We start from the raw sequence: 18,849 nt of genomic DNA, 5'->3' as shown, positions 1-18,849 counted from the left end.
TTCCAAGGATCTCACTGCATTCTCACTGCTCTATTCTTTTCAACCTGAAGTACTCTGAATTTTATATTCCATAGAAGATTATTGAATAATAATGAAAAGAAAATTTTTGACATATTTCAATGTGCTATGTTATTAATAAGTAGATACTCAAGATCACCCTAAAAAGACACTTAGATTATTAGCTTATAGGTTTTCCAGAAAGAATACAGGTCACCCAGTTAGACTTGAATTTTGGGTAAACAATGAATAAATTTTTAGTACATGTCCCAAATATTGCATGAGGCACAATTATACTGGAAAAATTATTGTTTATCTGAAATTCAATTTTAACTGAGAATCCTGTATTTTTATTTGCTAAATTTGGCAACCTGAATAAGTTGATAAAGATTTTCTTAAAATTCAAGATCCATCATTGTAACTTCCAAACTGTTTAGCACAAAACCTAGTATATAGTAGGCACTTGGGCCATGTTTTATGAAACACTGGAGAAGTGGAATTGATGTAGTGAGGTGTTAAAATTCAGAGTCTCAAACCCATCATTTTAAAGGGAAGCCCATCCAAAGTCCTCTCCATGCACCCTGAGAATCCTTTTCCTACCAGTTCCTAAACCCTATGTTATTTCATTGAGAGGCAGACATCCTCAAGGGTTCACAGATAAGGCTAATATTTTAGGGCCACAATCCCTTATCTGAAATTCTTAACACCAGATATGTTTCAGATCTCAGAATATTCTGAATTAAATAGAGGTAACACAGTACATACAGCATACATTATGTAACATATCCAATGAGGTCTGGGGTAGCACCCTGAAAATACATAACCATTTCTGCAGCTTAACTTACGAATATTCACACTAAATGTGAATATCAGATCAAGTCAGGATTTGCAATACTAAACTTTGGTGCCAATCTTACAAAAGGACATTTTCCCTCCAGACCTTTTCAGATTTTTGAACTGTGGAGGAAAGATTATGGACTTGTGTCAACAAATAGTGATTGTTGGGAATCCATTCTGCCTACCTCTAGGAGACATATCCTTATTTTTCTTTCTTGGGACTTTTTCCTTTGGCTTTGACATTTTAATCACACAACTGATGGATGTTTAGTGTAGAAAAAAATAGGAAATCAGAACACTAAGCATTTATGTAATCAAATAATCATCAGAAAAAAATAACCATATTCTGGAATCCTATTGATTTAATCCTAAAATCCCATGATACATTTCCACTTCCTTTAACCAAGAGCTAACTTTGAAATGTAAGAAAGATGCACGGGAAGGTCTGGGTTCTGTCTGAACACTGACTGTGGCTTGGCAAATGCTTTGCACTCAGAGTCATTAGCACTTTGCTAAGGAATTCTGGCCCAGCCTCAGTGTCTTGCCCTGGCTCTCAACAGAAGGAAGGATGGGGAGGAAGTAACAGGTAATTTGGCAAGATACAATGGGGGAAAAATTTGCCCATTTAATATACAATGGTTTATAATTATTGCAGAAAAATTAGAAAGTCAAATAATTTAATATTTTACCCATAATATTTGTATGGCATAGAGTGGTTTAAGCTTCAGTTCAACTCTTTAACATTATTTAGCTATAAAAGTGGGCAGCCCAGGATGACTACAAACTATCACAATATATGTGTGAAAACACAAAATATCTGCACTCAAACAAATGGGTGATTTGAGTTTATGATTACCATCTGGGAAAGGGAAAAACTCATCATCAAGCAGAGCCTTTCCTTAACCATTCTACTGCATCACAACTGGCTTTTGATTTTGTATGGTAGATGAGATGCAGATAATGCAAAAAATAGAGGAAACTGACCACTTAATAAAAAAATTTTTTAATGTAGTCAGAGATAGATGAAGACAGAAAGAAAACTTACACAAGCAGATATACACGCCCATACACATACGTCTTCTCAGCAATAGCCTGAAATTGGCCTTTGGCTTCAGAGCGGGGTTGAGGTTTGGGGAAGGGACAGAGAAGCCAGTTCTACAACCAGGCCTTTGTTCAAACTAAGATTTGTGGTTCCAACAGCTTCCCACTCTCAGTAACCAAGCCCATTAAACAAAAGCAAGTTACTAGAACAGAGGTAACAATCCCTCTTTTCATTCACCCCAAGAAAATGGCATGGCCTCTCTGCTTACGGCACTACTAAATAAGCATCCACTCTGTGTTTATGTTCAATTTGAAGACTTCTATTTGTGGAGGGTATATCCGTGTTCATAGTGACTCCATGATATGGCTGTTGAGTAAGAGCACGATGGACATTTAGCTCATAGTCGCATGGAAACAGGCTTATCGATGCTCTTGACAATGGTCATCCTAAGAGCAGTGAAAGGTCAGCCCAGGTAACAACTGCAAAAATGTTCAATAAAAATATAATAGACTATGTTGTCTATATTTTATGTTGTATATATAATGTCTACAGCTTATATTTTATATGGTAGCATATAATAGTAATAATCTGTAATATATAGATTAATTTGTACTAAATATGTATAATACAATGATGGTTCCCAAATTAGCTCCCATAAATAATACCAAAGACTGGTCTGAAGAGCCAAGGAAACAACGTCAACAATTTCACACCAAAGTATAACTATGAGATGGTGTTAAACTTTTTTTCCCATGGTGCCAAAGAACCAGGGCCAGGCTTACAGGATGTACTGTTGACATGTGAATCTGAGTTCTCCCAACAGGGATAGGTTTTCTCATTCCACAGTATACATGTGACAACAGCAACAGGTGTAAGGAGAAGGAAACACGATCCAAAAGGGCAAAGGCCACTTCCTCCTTCTGTCTTACGCTCTGGCTTGACTGGCAGTGTGCTCAAAGGCACACTGGCATGTGCACTTGGGCAGACCATCGCAGCTGTCCTGAAACTTGGCCACACGAAACTCTTCAGCAGGTGTTTGGCTCGGTGCTTCTGCTGATGCTCAGCCTGGACTAGCTGTGAGCGGGAGATCCAAAGACCATATTTCCAAAGCGCCCTGGGCAGTACTCTGGCTCCAACTTTGGGCTGTATTATTAGTGGATAACAGTGCCCTCATATATTTTACAAGTTAGAGAGGGAGATAAATTACCTAATATGCCCTCAAATAATTGTAAATTACAAAATGTAATAGGTAAAAAGATGGAAAGAACAACAGGGAGAACATAATCTAAACTGGAAAGGTCTGAGAGGGCTTTTCAGAGGAACCAATGCAGAACCTGAGCCCTAAAACACACAACAAACTAGACATGGAGTAGGGGAAGGGAATTCCAGGCAGGGGCAACAGTGTTTGTGCAGGGCCTTGAGGGGCAGCAGTCAGAGAGGGTGGATCTTTAAAAAAATGGAAAGAAAGACATCATGAGAGGGTTGTGAAGAAGGGCAGAGTGGGGACAGAAAGGTTCGAGAGGTGGGCAGGTGACAGGTAACTAAGGAATTTAGATTTTATTTAAAGTACAGTGGGACAGAAACCAGGATGACTGATCTCATTTACATTTTTAAGAAATCACCCTGGATTCCTGTAAAGAGAATGGATTGAAGGGAAAGCAAATGGAAATGGGGTTAAATCAAAGATTATGGTGATTTGGAAGAAACGCTGTCAGTGGAGATGCAGAGAGGGTATAGTAATTGAGAAGTATTTTGGAACTGATTAGATGTGCGGGTGATGGAGAGAGAAGCATCACGACTCACTTCCGGATTGTTGTTTGAACATGTAAATGGGTGGAGAAGCAATTTTCCAGGGAAAACTGGAGGAAGAAGAGGTTTGGCAGGGAGGGAGGGAGGGTGGCAAGGGGGAGAATAAGAACCAGAGTTCGGTAATGGGTGTGTTCAGTTGGAAATACATGTGAAATATCTGAGTGGAGATGTCGGGTAGGCTACAGGATATGAGTCAGAAGTTCAGAAAAGAGATCTGGACTAGAGTCATAGTGTAGAACAGTCACCAGCATATATATATGTTATTTGAAGCCATGGCCATAAAAGAATGTGATACAAGAGAAGAGGGCACAGTTCAGAGAAAAATACTCTAACAATTAGTTGGATAGAGGCAGAGGAACAAGCAAAGGAAACTGTGATGGGAAAGTCTGAGAGATAAGTAAGAGAGAGAAGAGTGTGGTACACAGGCAAGATGGGGAGGACAAGTGCTAAGAAGGAGAGTTGTCCCCTAGATTGAAGGCTGCTCAGGACTGAAAAGCCCCCAGAGGGAGAGGCAACACGGGGGTATTTAGAGAAGTCCTAACAAGAGAGCAATCCGATGGAGTAGCGGGAACTTAAAGCAACCGGCCTGGGAAGGGTGGTTCAATTGGGCAATGAGAAAGAGGTGACACAGTGCACTCGGAACATTGTCTGAAATGTCTGGCTGTGATGAAGAGAAGAGAGATAAGGTGGTAGCTGGAAGGACATTTATTTATGTATTTATTTTAAACAATAATAAATTATTTTCATAATAATATTGGCATGCTGAAAGGAGAAGAAAAGCAGAAAGAGAGGAGTTGGGGATGGGGGCAGGAGGGAGTAGGGAAGGATTGAAGACCCTGAGAAGGCAGAATGGGGCACACACAAAGGTCTTTGATGTGAAGAGAGAACATTCCTAAGTTGTGTGAAGAAGTGATGATTTTAATTTCTAAGTGAAGTAGGTGGTGAGGTCAACTCAGAGCTTGTGGGAGGAAAACGAGCCAGAGGTTTGACTAGTGTAAAGGTATGAAACAGTTGTGGCATAAAACATTAGAATAAGCTTATTCAAGAAAAACGGGAATGCCAACAAGCAATGCTGAGTTTCTATTTGAGTTTGGTTGGCAAGAATACATAGTCACATCTGGCCTCGGTCTTTTCCACTTCCCTTATTCTTCCCCTGGAGTCCCTCACCAAAGCCAGTTTCTACTGTTTTTCACACGATGTGATGACAGACAGTAATCCCACCTTCCAATACCAACAAATCTCCTAACAGCTGCATGAGCTGGTCCTATGGTTCGAGCCCCTGGAAGGCCCTTCTGCTAAGCACAATCTCTGTCAAGTCACCAAAACAATACAAGGAATGATGGAGGCAGCCTCCCTGCTCACTTCTCTCCAAGTTCCTGGGCTTCTGCCTCTACCTCTAACAAACTTTCCCTGGGAAGTGAGATTGAGCATTGGCTCAATTTGCTTTGCTTTTGGGTAGAATGTAATGCTAATGAAAGACAGACAAATAGAATTTATAGGCTTTGTAATATGTAGGTCCCTCAAAGATAAATAATGGATGAATCCATAAACATGGAGGAGGAAGGCAAAGTGTTCACAAGGAACATGAAATTCCATCCCTATGACCCACAAGTTTTGCAGTATGACGTAAATAGTAAAATCTTAATAAGTACCAAAACAAAACATCTGATACCTCTAACAAAAGCTTCTTGCTGTATCAATGCAAATCTAAGCTATTAACTGAATCTGTCCGTACTGCAGAATGAGACAAGTAAATTCTTGTCTTGGTCTTGAACTTTTAAGGGAAACTTTACTTACTACCCAAATGGATTCTTTACTGTTTCAAAGCCTGGAGGTAGAATGAACATGCATAAAATTTAATATGAAAAGGCTGGGCAGTTTAAGTTTGACAAGCAAGCAACTAAGAAATTCTGTCAAGTTGTTAACCTGACTTTCATTTCTGACATCATTTGGAGCTCATTATTTGGCAACAAGATCAAATTCCCTTATTTATAGATCTCAAACAAAGAAGAGCCTAAAAAGGAGGCCCCATTCAGCAGAAATTCTTCACACACGTTACCACTAGTAATTATTTAAAATTTTTTTTTTTTCCTTTTCTCAGCTTAGCGTAGAACACAGTGAGCAGGGAAGAATATTTTAAAGCTCGTTCGCTTTTTCTTTCCCAAATGATAATTTTATTTTTAATTTTAGGTTTATTTCAGCTATATCCAACTCAGAATGGCAGATGGTTATATATAATATATCTCAGAGGGAAAAAAATAAATAAATAAATAAACAGACAAACAAAAAATCCCCAACTACTACTCTGAATTCTAAGGACAACAAGTAATTTTTATACTTGCCCTAACAAACTTTAGCTAACATTCAGGTTGTGGACTGAAATGTATAAGCAAGACCTTTTCCAAGATAAGCATCACCTGTATTTCACAGGCAATTTTCACTTGGCAGTGTGTGGGGATTCCCCAAAACCTTCAGTGCATTTTTCAGAGCAGTGCACTTGCATTGAAGACAATGACAAGGCAAGACGGGGGAAATGAATGGTCCCTATTCATCTTTTTAAATAAATAGAAATATGAGAAGGAATGAGGCAACCATATCTGAATATGCTTAAGCCACCCCACAAGGAACCAAGAGTAAAGACATTAAGTACACTAAAAATTTATTTAAAACCACAGTGGAATCAAAAGAGAAGAAAGGCCAAGGGAAAAAAGCAATTCACTCATCTCAAGTATGATAAGCTGCCGTGAATATCAGTTCACAGATTCAGCACGCTCTTGTCTCTCAGTATCAGCAGCTCAGTAACTTAAAGTCCTTCACTTGTGATACCTTGCCTGACAGTGGGCCTTTTCTTTAGTACCAGTATCTCCAGGAACATGGCATATAAATGTAAAATCTTATTAAATTCCATTCAACATTTAAATACAATCAAATGGGACCATCACTTTGCCCATAAAAATTGCACTCAAATATGATTTTATTTTACCTTGGTCTTTTCACCAACAATGTTCTTTTCCAGTTCTGCTATTTTTCGATTTAGATGATCCAAAATCTCCTTCTCCTTCATAAGTTCAGTTGTTTCAGATTTCTGTTCTCCATCCAAAAGGGCACATTCCATATCCAACTGTGGACAGAAAACAAAGCTCAGAAGTATTTCCCCTTCAGAGAAATTCTCACCTACCTGCTTTAGAGATGCATTTTTAACAGCTACAAATTTCAGAAAGTACTGCTATATTGACCAGATTGCGGGCCTAGAGAATACTCTAGAGAGCCAAGTGACTCAGGAGACCTATATAAGCAAGCTGGAGAGCCCAGAATATATTTGCTAAGAACACTAGTTATCTCATCACTTCATTTTTCTACTATCACCCCTTTTCTGCTTACTGCTCAATGATATTTTTCTTATTAGCATGAACTAACTTGGAAACAGCCACATCTGTCTTTGTTGCTCCCTAGAGCGAGGGAAGTGAAAGTTACACGCAGCCCAGCATGTAAGCACCGCATTCCTAGCAATGCCAGCAGGAAGGGCTTCCAGGGTCTGTGTATAAGATGGCAGGTGAGCAATCCTCTGCCACGTACGGGGCTATCTATATCATCTGTGAGTAGACACTCAGGGCCCCCCTAGGCAGTATTATTTGCTCCTCCCACTCCATGGAGGTATTATAAATATTACCACTGTCTTTATCCTATTACAGTTACATATGCTTTATTTAGTTATTAGAGAATATGTGTCTGCCTCCCCCCTAGTTTGCAAACCCTTAGACAGATGAATGTGTGGATTGAATCATGTCCCCCACAGACATGTTCAAGTCTCAACCCCCAGTCCTCTGTATATAAATCTATTTGTGAACAGGTTCTTTGAAGATGTTATTATTTAAGATGAGGCCAAACTGAATCAGGGAGACCTTAGCCCAATATGAGTGGTGTTCTTATAGGCAGAGGAAATTTGAGCACAGTTGGAGGAGGCAGAAAGAGAGAGAGAAATGGTCAGGATTATGTAATTGAGACAGAGAATGAGTTATGGATTACCAGAAAGCACCATGAGAACGTTACAGACTTTGGTAAAAGCATGATCCAGCCAACAGCCTGATTTTGAACTTCTCGCCTCCAAAATTACTCTGAAAGAATAAATTCCTGTGGAAGCAGACTAGCCTACAGTACTTTGTTACAGAAGCCCAGGCAAACTAAGACCCTGGATCTATCCTCAATTCCTGTGAAACCCCTCACAGGGCCAGCCCAGTGCCTGACTCCCAATAAGCATGCTCAGAAACTGTTTGTTGGGTTTGAACTCGAATACCTAAATACAGGGTACCCTAGCTGACAGACCTTGTGGGGCAAGTTAGAAAGTATATACTAGTTAAGACAAAGCCAGTTATATATAACGTACATTAAAATGGCCTAACATGTTTATCTCATCTGATTTTTTTATAAAAAGGCATAAGAACCCTGCTCATGGTACCCATCAAACAGATGTTTGCTCATGCTTACAGCTACATATTCAGGCTGCAAGGCCTGGGCCCTAATAAGCAGAAAGATTTTTAAACTAAAGGAAAGAAAGGAAAAGGGAAGAGGGTAAAAGTGAACTCATGTTTTTTACCTCTCTGGAGGATTCATCCATCTGGTCATTTATATCTTTGATTTTTTGTTCAAGTTCTTCAAGATTGTTCAGAATTACTATCCGGGTCTCTTCCATTGCAACCAGCTCCTGAGCCCTTTGTTCTTCGCTTATACTCTCTGGGGTCTGTGATTAATCAACACAGAAAAGATTTCAATTCCAGAATTTCCCAACTTATAAACCAGCCAGGTCTAGTATCTCACAGCCTCAGCGCCCATCTGGATTCTAAAAGCATCCCTGCCATTGACTGGTTGGAGCTCTGCATTTTCTTATGGAGACAATGCCACCCTCAGTTGTTAGGTTCTTAGGTTAGCTCACACAAACCAACTTAAACTCACAAATACATAATATTTTAAAGCTGAAAGGATGAAGATGTTATACAGATGAGGAAAGTTTGGTCCATAAAGATTGAAATGACTTCTCCAAGATCATATAGTTTGGTGCAGCATAAAATTAGAACCTAAATAGGTCTTTTGACATCGTCTTCAGGATCTCTTGGGTACTAGGCTACCTTCATTACAAGCTCCATATTCTCTCTCTTCTCTGAGAGAGTACACTGCTACAAGAGCCCCTTGAGTCTCAGCCATACTGTTGGGTCCCAATACTACAGTTACCTGCAAACGAGCATGCACGCATATGTATTTCCTTCCTAACACAAGGTGTTAGGGTAAGGGCACGTCATACTTGGCCCCATCTCACTTACATGATCCATAAAGTTAATAACCAGAATAACACAGGCTTTGTTACTTCAGTGATCCCTCAAGCGATTTAAAACTTACATGCTTAAGTGGATTCATATCACACTTGTTGTGTTAACATACTACAGCCTTTGTTCTACAGTACCATCTTCTTGTATAGTGTTCAAGACGTTCCTAAGGCCACATGGCCTTTTGTGATCTGAAACAGGACACTGGCCACCATTCATCAAATTATTTCATGGAAAAACTAATCCCTTTGCAAGCAATGAGAAAAACAAGAAAGGAAGTAAATGATATAGGGCATACTTATATCCCTGAACAGAGTTATGACAAAGGTCCAGGGAAGAAAGAAATACTGTAGCTCATACTCACAGGCAAAATTTGACGGCCGGTTGTTTAAAAAAGGAATATAGTGATTCAGAAACGGTCTCCTTTCAAGAATGTAAGGTTGGCTATCTTGGAGATCACCTTGCAGAGAGCAGCCTTTCCAGAAGTCAGGTGGTTTAAACTCAAGGGGTGCCAATATTGGCATATTGGTTATTTAATTTTTACCTCTGTTAGATCAAGAGGTAACTGGAGTGGTCAGTAAGTCAATAATTATTACAAATCCACAAGTGGAAATTGAAAACTGTAGCCTAGTTACTTATTGAAGATTACTCATTAATCACTGAGAAGTATATTCAAGTTGACCACAGAAACCATGAGTGTGCCTCATTAAATTCAATACCTTCATTTAACAACCCTGATCATTATAATTTTAAGAAACCGGCCATGTTGTATTCCTTATTTGTATGCTACTTTGATGCTCCTACAGGAATTTAGATGACTCAGAAGTCAGTACAAAGTTGGCTAGTACAAAGGTGTGCAGGCCTTCCAAGTTCTGACATTTGGCTTTTTAATTGTCATCTTAAGTCCAATATCTTATCGACTAATGAAAGAAGTGCTGACCTTTCTTTCACAGACAATGACTCTCATTGTCCTAGTACTTAGGTACCTGTTTTAGGCCATGAGGAATGCCTTTAACAGTGAGTGGCATCCCAAAATCACGGAGGAATAATCCTAGCAGGAAAGCCGCATGAAGGCCAGTATCCTGTTGGGTCAACGGTGACATTGCATATTGGGTTTCAACTTCCAATGTGGTTTAAAAATACATCTCTCACTGGTGGAAGCAAAGTCTTAACAATACGAGCAAAGAAACAACTGTACAATCTGCAAAACTCTAAACTTTATAAGCAAGTAGGGAATGAAGATAGGTAAGTAATAGTGGAAATTGTAAGAATTTGTGTAACACAAAGTCTTTAGAAAATGTATCACAATAGGTTCATTTAATAAAAGACAACCTAAGAGGCTGTTTATAGCAATAAATGCCAACTAGGCATTTCTTTTAAGTTGTATATAAAAGGCAGAATCTTCCAGAGGCAGTCAAAACTCTGAATAGTTTGTGATAGAATGGGGTGAGATATGGTAATCTCATTTATTAACCAAACAAAGAAAACAAATAGCCTGGGGTGTGGTATCCACTGACTAGCTTTAGTTTTTGGGTGACAGAGAAAACAGAAAATTTAAACATATGCCCTTTGTTTTAATTTTTCTTACTGTAATGGATAGGATTCCACTGACATAGCAACTTGTTTTAATAAGCAGATTACACATGTCTGTGCATCCCCATATATGTCATTTTTGAAGTAACTTGATCCATACAGGGAAAGGGGAGAGAGGGCAGGGACCAGACATTTTCCACCAGCCCTTTTTTGCAGATCTTTTCTTAGAGACCTCGTAGAGGTGTGGGTGCTTTCCGCTGTAGATAGAATGATTATGCAAACAGAGAAGGCGGATGGACGTTAACATCAGCTTTTACCTAAGGCGGTGGAGGTCAGGTTCACAAAGAGTAATTAAAATTAACACAGTAACACCTTCTGAAATGCTAGGTAAAACAAGTTCCAGACTAGTAAATCCCAGGTTTTCTAAATAGCATCAAAATCCTTGTTTAATTAAATCAACTTAGAGTGTTTTTCATGGTCCTGTCTTCTACATTTATCTCTAAATTGATTGGTTATAAACGTTGTACCTTATTAAGCAAATAATTCAATGCTCACATTACTCCAAGTGGAAAAGCATCCAAAACAAAATGGTCAGGCCTGTTTTGTTTGTTTGTTTGTTTTTGAGCTTTCTATCCCTGACTTGGGGTATTATATACCTAAAGTTTGTCTTCAAAAAAATTAATAAATGAAACATTTATTCCTTGGAATCCATCATCCTCTCACTTGCACTCTGACTCTCTCTAGGCTGCTATGAGGTAACCTGAGGGGGCTTTGATGTCTGCTCTAAAGAACAGTTTTACTTCTCTTGCAACAATGGATGCTATTCTAAGCTTCAGTGGTCTCTTATTTGCTCATATCTGAGTAACTAAAACCATTTGCCAGGACAGCTCATTTACACACCAACAGTTTCCTTGTCACAAGCTTCTCCAGGAAGAAACCTGTCTCCCAAAAGTTAGTCCTTAGAGCACACAGCTCACTGTTTTAACAAAAAGCTAGCAGATCTCCATGAAGGAAGAAATGTGAAAAGACTTAAAATGAAAAGGAAGTGAAAGATTTCTAAGGGGGCCTATTGACTGATGCAACAGCTCAAATTTTGGATCAAATGATGGATCATTTACTTTGCGTGAACGAAAACTCTTGATTTTTTTTTTTTTTTTTTTTTTTTTTTCCCAGGCCCTAGTTTCTAACAGTTGCAACTTTCTGGCCACAGAGAGATGTCCTATTCAAATTTACTTTCCATTGAGAATTAGTAAGGTAAATACATACAGTTATTAAAAGCAGGAAGAGATTGATGTCAAATGTGGATTTAACAGCCCAGAGTCCTTGATGTATACCATGTGAGAACTCAACAGTTTCAGTCATTTAAAAAGAATGAGGTAGAGCTGTGTATGCTAATATGCAAAAATGTCCAAAACATTTAGCAAGGGAACAAAAAAGTGCCAAATCCTATGGGTATGTATTTGTATGTCTAAGCCAGTAATAAATGGTCCTTTATGCACAGAAAACATTAGGAAGCCATATGAAGCACTTTTAACTGCTCATCTCCTGGTGTAAACTGGGAGAGGACAGAAGAGGAGAAACTTCTTTGTTCTCTTTCTAGCCTTAGGTACTGCTACATTTTTCTTGGCGAAAATTTATTACTATATGGTGGACACCCTAATTTGCTTCAATGAAAACAATTTGGAAAACTGCTAGCATAGTCTCTTTGCTCTGCCAGCATTACCTTTGGTGCCATACTTAGATAAGTGGACTCGCTGGAAGCTTTCAAAAAGGCAGAGGAAGGTAGAGGGGGACCCTTGGTGAGGTCACTGAACAGTTCCTCATTTCTGATGCTCCTTGGGGAGAGGAAGCAGGCACTGCTCTGACAGAGGCCCCCGAAGCCTGTGGTGTCCGCATCGTGGAGAGACCCTTTCCGATGGCACCTGTATCTTGTGTCAGGGCTCACCAGAGCATCTTCAAACACAGATTCGTCATCAGAGAGCTGCAGCTTCTCAAGCTCCTTATTGATTTTCTGCACATCTGCCACAGTTGTGCCAGTAGACAAGCGACTGTCAGGCTTTGTGTACTCAGCACAAAGACTGAGGATTGTCTCCAGACGCTGTCTCTCCTAGAATACAGAGAGGAGGGGGAGGTCAGTGAGTTTGTGAGAATGGAGACAATTACAAATAGAAAGACTGAAGAGGCTGGGACTGTTGGAAATTTCACTGCACACACAAACCCATAGTCATCTGGTAATGACTTTCCATCATCTTTTATGCCGTCAAGGACCCAAATGAATCCCCAGTTAACAATGCATGATTCTCCCCCACAACTCAATGCTGGCTGTCCCCTTTACTTGTATAGCCCAGTCCTGACCAAGCACCTATCAGTACTCACTAAGCCTTTCCTTGATGTATCAATTCTCCAGAAACCTCAAAAGTTTATTTTGATTTTTTTTGTATATCAATTTCCTATCCAACCTCCTTCCCAGCTTCTCTCTATAAACCACCTACAATATCTTGCTCTTTCATCACCAGACTTAACATTTGTACTTAAAAAATTATTTCTCTTCCTATAGAAATAGTATTTTACTGTTGGATATAAAGTAAAACCCAACTTAAAGAAAAGAATACTTTGATTTAAGAGGTATATCCATGTCTCCAATTTTTTTTTTTCTTGAAAAGCTCAAAAATTTCAAAACTCATTTATGCTTGGCCACCCTGTAATGGTCTTTTCAATAATTTCTCACATGATGAGGTACAATTAGAAAAAAGTGGGAATGTTGTCCTGAAATGAAGAGCATTTCACAGCTTATCCAAATAGAAAGTCATCATTATAGCTCAAATTCTGAGATCACTAAATCTATGCTAATTGATTTAGCTGGAAAATAAAATGATAGTTCAAAAAAAAAAAAAGCAATATTAGGGCATTGATGTGTATATGGTACCACTACCCAATATTTCACCAGCCCCCCCATGCAAAACAGGTAGATAGTTATGATTTTTAACTTTAAGTAAATTTATGAAATTTAAGTGAATTTATGAAATGCTTATAAGCCTAGAGAGTATTGTTTGGGGGAGGGGAACTTCAACACCTTTACTTCACCCTCCACATTAATTCCATTGACAAAGTAAAAACATCTGTTTTGATTATATCTGCCACATCAAGAACAGATTTCAAAAGCCTGCCACAGAAAACACTTTCCAAACTGCTTATTAGCAACAAAACAGAGAAAAAAGTTAAGCAGCAGCAGGCTGCTGTTTTCAGTTTCCACCTGCAGCTAATAGAGACAAAATGCAGAAGGCAGTTAGTTCTTTATTGGTTGAAGTAGTAGCAAATAGAAAAGTGCAACAGGAACAGACCAAAATGCTTCCCTGGTTTCCTTTAAATAAATTAATTAAATGACAAGATAGATGTCATTTTAAGGTGTATCTGACATATCTGCCGTCTAAAGTAACCCCCATCCCCCAGAATAAATTGCTTAATCAAAAGGACTATTAAACTGGTCTGTGTAAGCCCCCACCTCCCTTTCACTGCCTGAACTTCTGGACTCCAGCTGCAGCTCCATCCTCATGGCCTCTTCCCACGGCAGGCACTTAGAGCTGCACAAACTCATCCCAGGATCTTCTACACCTATCCATCCAGGAGCTCTGGTGTTTATTTATCCCCACAGCCGCCACCAGATGCCAAGCCCTACCCTGCTCAGCTTTATGGGGTGGGATGGGGGAGGGGCACTGCATTGACTTCTTTTAAACCTCTCCAACAATCTCGAAAAGTCTACATGGGCATATGCAAACGACAACCTGCAGGGGCATATGTGAGAGAGGGGATAGAAACAAGGTGTTATATTTTACCCCTTCTCAACAATATTTCTATTACAGGCTCATCTCCAAAGAAAAGTTCCCTTTCTGCAATTTGGGTTAAGTTGAAGCATCTAAACTCAATCTTTACTAATCTTCATATAGCATAGCGTACATATAGTAGCCTTAACATTATTTACATTCAAGATTATCTGCAAGTTGTCAATTTCCATTTACGAGGACTTTAACAAACATCCCAGCCGTCACAAGCATGAAAGGTAATTTCTGCGCAGCCCGGAATACATAGCAAAATTCCTCCCACGGCTCCTTCCCAAAATAGTTTCTGTTGCTGCCAGTGCTGTTGCTTAATTCCAGAGGGAATAAATGATCCCAGCTTAAAAATGAATGCTATTTCAGACAGTGAAATGCAGTATTCAAAGGCTTGTGTACAGGAAGTTTGGTCTACTGGTATGTGTTTCTCTCTATTCTTATCACCTCATTCACAGCCCATCCGTCCATTCTAGAATCACCACACACATGCAGCACTACTGGTCACAAGTCTAAAAGAAGTCCAGGCTGTGCTGAGACACACTGGTCCCATAAAAGCTGCATCAAAGAAAAATAAGTTGATAACGAGAAGTGCATCAGAAGAAAGACTGCAAGGCATTTCAGAAAGCACTAGAAGCAGCCTGAACAGAAACTACCCTCCTAAAATAATTCTCCCTCTAACTACTTTCATTCTGGAGGCTTGTTCCTTCCCATTCATCACACCAATATCTTCCACTCTGCATGACCTAAAACCAGGGTGACCATTCCAGACGAAGACACTTTTGAGAGTCAGAGGGTGCTATTAATAATTATGCTGGAATATCAAGCAAAAATGGGATTGGCTCTGGCAAACTGTGTACAGCCCCGTTCTTAAAAATTTCTTTTGAAGCTTCGCTGGGCAATCTGCTGAGTGAGGAGGCTGCCCTCTTTGAAAGTGGTCTTTGGGATCTCCAAATCCTTTACATCCTTCCAAACCAGTAATCTGTTGATTCTGTTGAAGAGCCAACAGTTCAAAGCCTAAATGGCCCAAAATATTGGTGCTAAGGGTTTATGGAGTAGATCACTTTGAATCAAGTGATTTTAAATGTATTTTAATTTTTTCGTTTCTCCTCATTTTCCATTTCCTCCATCCCCATACCTTAAATATATCAAAAGAAGCTTTGAAGGGGACACAAGATCTTAAAATATACCTGGAAAGAATGGTGTGCAGTTCTTTAGCTTAGTGGTTAAAAGAAAAAAAAAGTTACAGGCTGGGTATATGTTTTTGACTTCAGCGCTTTCTTGCATTTTAAGACAAACATATCATTGCAGCGTCACAGCCCTCAGACAGGGACCCCATTCTTCTCCTAAACCCACATGTTCCTCTTGTAACTAATGTCTGTCAGGCTAGGCCACAGAAGTATAACTATAAATACATCAAAAAATAAATTACACAGAAAACCAATTGCTGATACTTAAGTACAGATGAAATATTTGTTAAAATCCTTTTGTTATAATTAAATATGTGGGATCATTATTACATAAAACAAAAGGGTCAACCTTTAATTGTCGGAAATGATTCGTTTAAAAGGAGATTTTTCTTTTTAAGAGAACCTATTGTAGCCTATAAGTACAACTCTACTTCTTTCTTCTATTTGCCCTAGGGATTCAATCCCCACATAACCTTCAGTTCAACAAAGATCTATTGAGTTACTATAGCACGTATGTGCTGAGGATATAAAGATGGTAAAAAAGATGGCATCTCTATCCTAAAATCTTTAACAGGAGGCATAAATAGATAATCAATTACAGAAAAAGTGATAATAGAGATTTGTGGAAAACCTGTGGATTCATATTTGGTGAAGCAATATATTAAAATCACAAACAAAAAAAAAACTCAAAAACCTCAAGAATAAATGTGAGTTTGTGGGACCGGGCATTTCTGTAAAAGAACCACATAGGCAAAAGCATGGAGTCATGGAATATCATGGTGTGCTCAGAGAGCAGCAACTACTGGGGGGAAGAGGGATGAGGTTCATGCATAGAAATGGGCCAGCAGAACTCGGGGGATCCCAACAGCCCCAATTAACTAGTGGAATAAATTTCTAAGGTGCATTAGTGAGCATCAAGCGCCTTGGTCTAAAAGTGGGTGGCAGGCTGAGATGAGGTTGAGCTGAGAGCAGGAAAGCAGAATTCCTGAGTTCATGAACAAATTCAAGTAGGTAGGAATATCAGGAATAAAAATAGAAGAAGTGGCTAAAAATCTTTTATGGGGGTTTATTTGTTTTATTTTGTTTTCTTTTAGTTAGTGGGTTTATAGAACAGTCATGTATAAAATACAGGATTCCCATATGCCACCTTATTACTAATACCTTGCTTTGATGTGGTCCATTTGTTACAACTGATGACAGCATGTATTTATAATTGTACTATTAATTATAGCCCATGGTTGCTCTATTTGTTTTTAGAGATATATCCCTTGGGGTGGTAACTGGGCTATTATGATGGGCTCTCCTCTTTCTGGGCACAGGACAAAACTGCACTGTACTTTTCTGCCCATCCCCAAATTAGACATGGTCACCAGGCTTGCACTGGCCAATGGAATGTGAGAAGCAGTGATTGTCACTTCTGCATGAACAGCCAGCATATGATTCATCACACACCTAGCTTGGCCACGGCAGAGTGACACTCCAGATGGTGTTGGCTGCATCAGCCTGGATCCTCGAGCAAGGAAATGTGGAGCAGAGCCTCCTGCAGCCTGTGCTGGCCATATAGTGTGAAAAAAAAAATAGACCTGCGTTGTTTGAAACCTCTGAGATAATCCTTTTCCTTTTTTCCCACAGAAGCCCATTATGACTGATGAACCCTTCTAAATTCCAGACAGGTGACTGGCTCCAAACTTGGAGATGACGGACTCAGGGATCCCATTAAAGGAAGCTCAGTTACCCAAATACTACCTTAGTATTATTTAGGGGTTTTTGTTGTGGTGATTTGGTTTTACAAATTCTTTACATGGAAGTCAGATTAATCTCTAAGAATATTCTATTTTATGGACTGGCTGGGACGTCTACGTTCAGGCTTACGTTAGCAAAGTGTTTTCTTCTGCCTCCTTTAGTTTGAACAGCATGTACACTTGTGCCCCTACCAGTAGGGTTGAACTGGAAAGAGGCAGGACTGACAAAAGAAATAGTAACAGCTTTGTGTAAATATACCTGTTATGAAGGCAAACTTATTTGGAGAGAGATTAATAAGGTGACAGCTGTTAATTGATCAATGAACATTTGTTACATGCAGATTACTGTTGAGACTTTATATTACAATACACCTATTCTCCCTCCATGGTTAATGGAGGATTACTGGGAGAGAACTGAGGAAGCATGAGACATATGCAACTGACTAGCAACATATAACACTTCACGATTTTTAGTACGTGCTGAAATACACTGCCTGAGGAGATCAAGGCCACCCTGCTTAACTCCTCAAACTCCCCTTCTCTATCTTTATCTTTATCTATCTGGTCCTCCTTTTTCAATGGACCCTAGCGGTTAAAAGCTCCAACTCTGGAGTCAGACTGCTTGGCTTTGAAGTCGAGTGCCCTCCTTACTTACGTGGCCTTGAACAATTCACTCGCTTCTTTGTATCTCAGTTTCCTCATCTGTAAAATGAGGGATTATCATAGGATCTACCTCACAGGCTTGTTATGAGGATTAAATAGGTTAATATATTAAAGCACTGAGAGTAGTGCCTGAGACACAAAAAGCACAATTAAGCACGAGCCGTTATCTAAGGAGAGTCCCTGTCTTTCAAAGGCAATTCCTCTGGCCTGCACCACTGTACCCATATTCCCTCCCACTGGTCTGGAGGCTTTGTTCTATCAATTATCCCTTCTCCTACACTCTTCTTCTCTGTCAACCCTTTTCCCTTATGTCTGAAAAGGTACTCAATTCTCCCCACCACTGCACAAAAAAATAAACAATAAATTATCTTTAGCCCATCACCCAGTGGCTCTACTGTTCTCCTTCCCTGTTCTCCTTCACAACCCCACTGCCAACCCACCCACTCCCTATTTCAAAGATGTTGCCAATATTTGACACCACATCCCACTCATTCCCAGCTCCTTGCAGCTTTTCCAGGAAAATTAGGAGTAAAGTGACTGGAAATACAAAGGCTTTAAAATAAAGCTATGAGAACACTTCAAGAAGGAAACTCAGTGCCTCTCTTTGTAATCTTATGTTTTAATGATTTCTGATGTAAATTGACTTCCCCTCCCACAGATGCATTGGTCTTTAAAGAGCAGAATCTGTGTCTCAGTTTGATTAAGTAGAAAGGGCACAGATTTGGATTTGAAGTTCTGGCACTTAGCAGATTTTTAAAACCCAACCTTTGAAGCCTCTATTATCTTGTCTGTAAAACAGAGATGATAAGATTAACACCCATTCCAGGTATCTTGGAAGAATTCAGTAAGGGAGTGTGTGTGAGAATATTTAATATGCTGTATATTATATAT

The 18,849-nt window shown here is 39.4% G+C and overlaps 1 protein-coding gene across 7 annotated transcripts in view; it reads right to left on the bottom strand.

The window, feature by feature from the left end:
- Positions 1 to 18,849, bottom strand: part of PHLDB2 (pleckstrin homology like domain family B member 2) — a 239,675-nt gene that overhangs the window by 58,074 nt on the left and 162,752 nt on the right. For all 7 annotated transcript variants that reach the window (XM_037835270.1, XM_037835304.1, XM_037835277.1 and 4 more), the window contains exons 4-6: positions 12,260 to 12,643; positions 8,280 to 8,423; positions 6,669 to 6,806 (exon numbers count right to left, since the gene is read on the bottom strand). In XM_037835270.1, coding sequence (XP_037691198.1) covers positions 6,669 to 6,806; positions 8,280 to 8,423; positions 12,260 to 12,643 — 666 coding nt within the window. The remainder of the gene's footprint in view (positions 1 to 6,668; positions 6,807 to 8,279; positions 8,424 to 12,259; positions 12,644 to 18,849) is intronic.

Source organism: Choloepus didactylus, chromosome 1, assembly GCF_015220235.1.
Source record: "Choloepus didactylus isolate mChoDid1 chromosome 1, mChoDid1.pri, whole genome shotgun sequence".
NCBI classification, from domain to species: Eukaryota; Metazoa; Chordata; class Mammalia; order Pilosa; family Megalonychidae; genus Choloepus; species Choloepus didactylus.
Note: the sequence above shows the minus strand (reverse complement) of the source record. Positions and strands in the feature narration are given on the sequence as shown.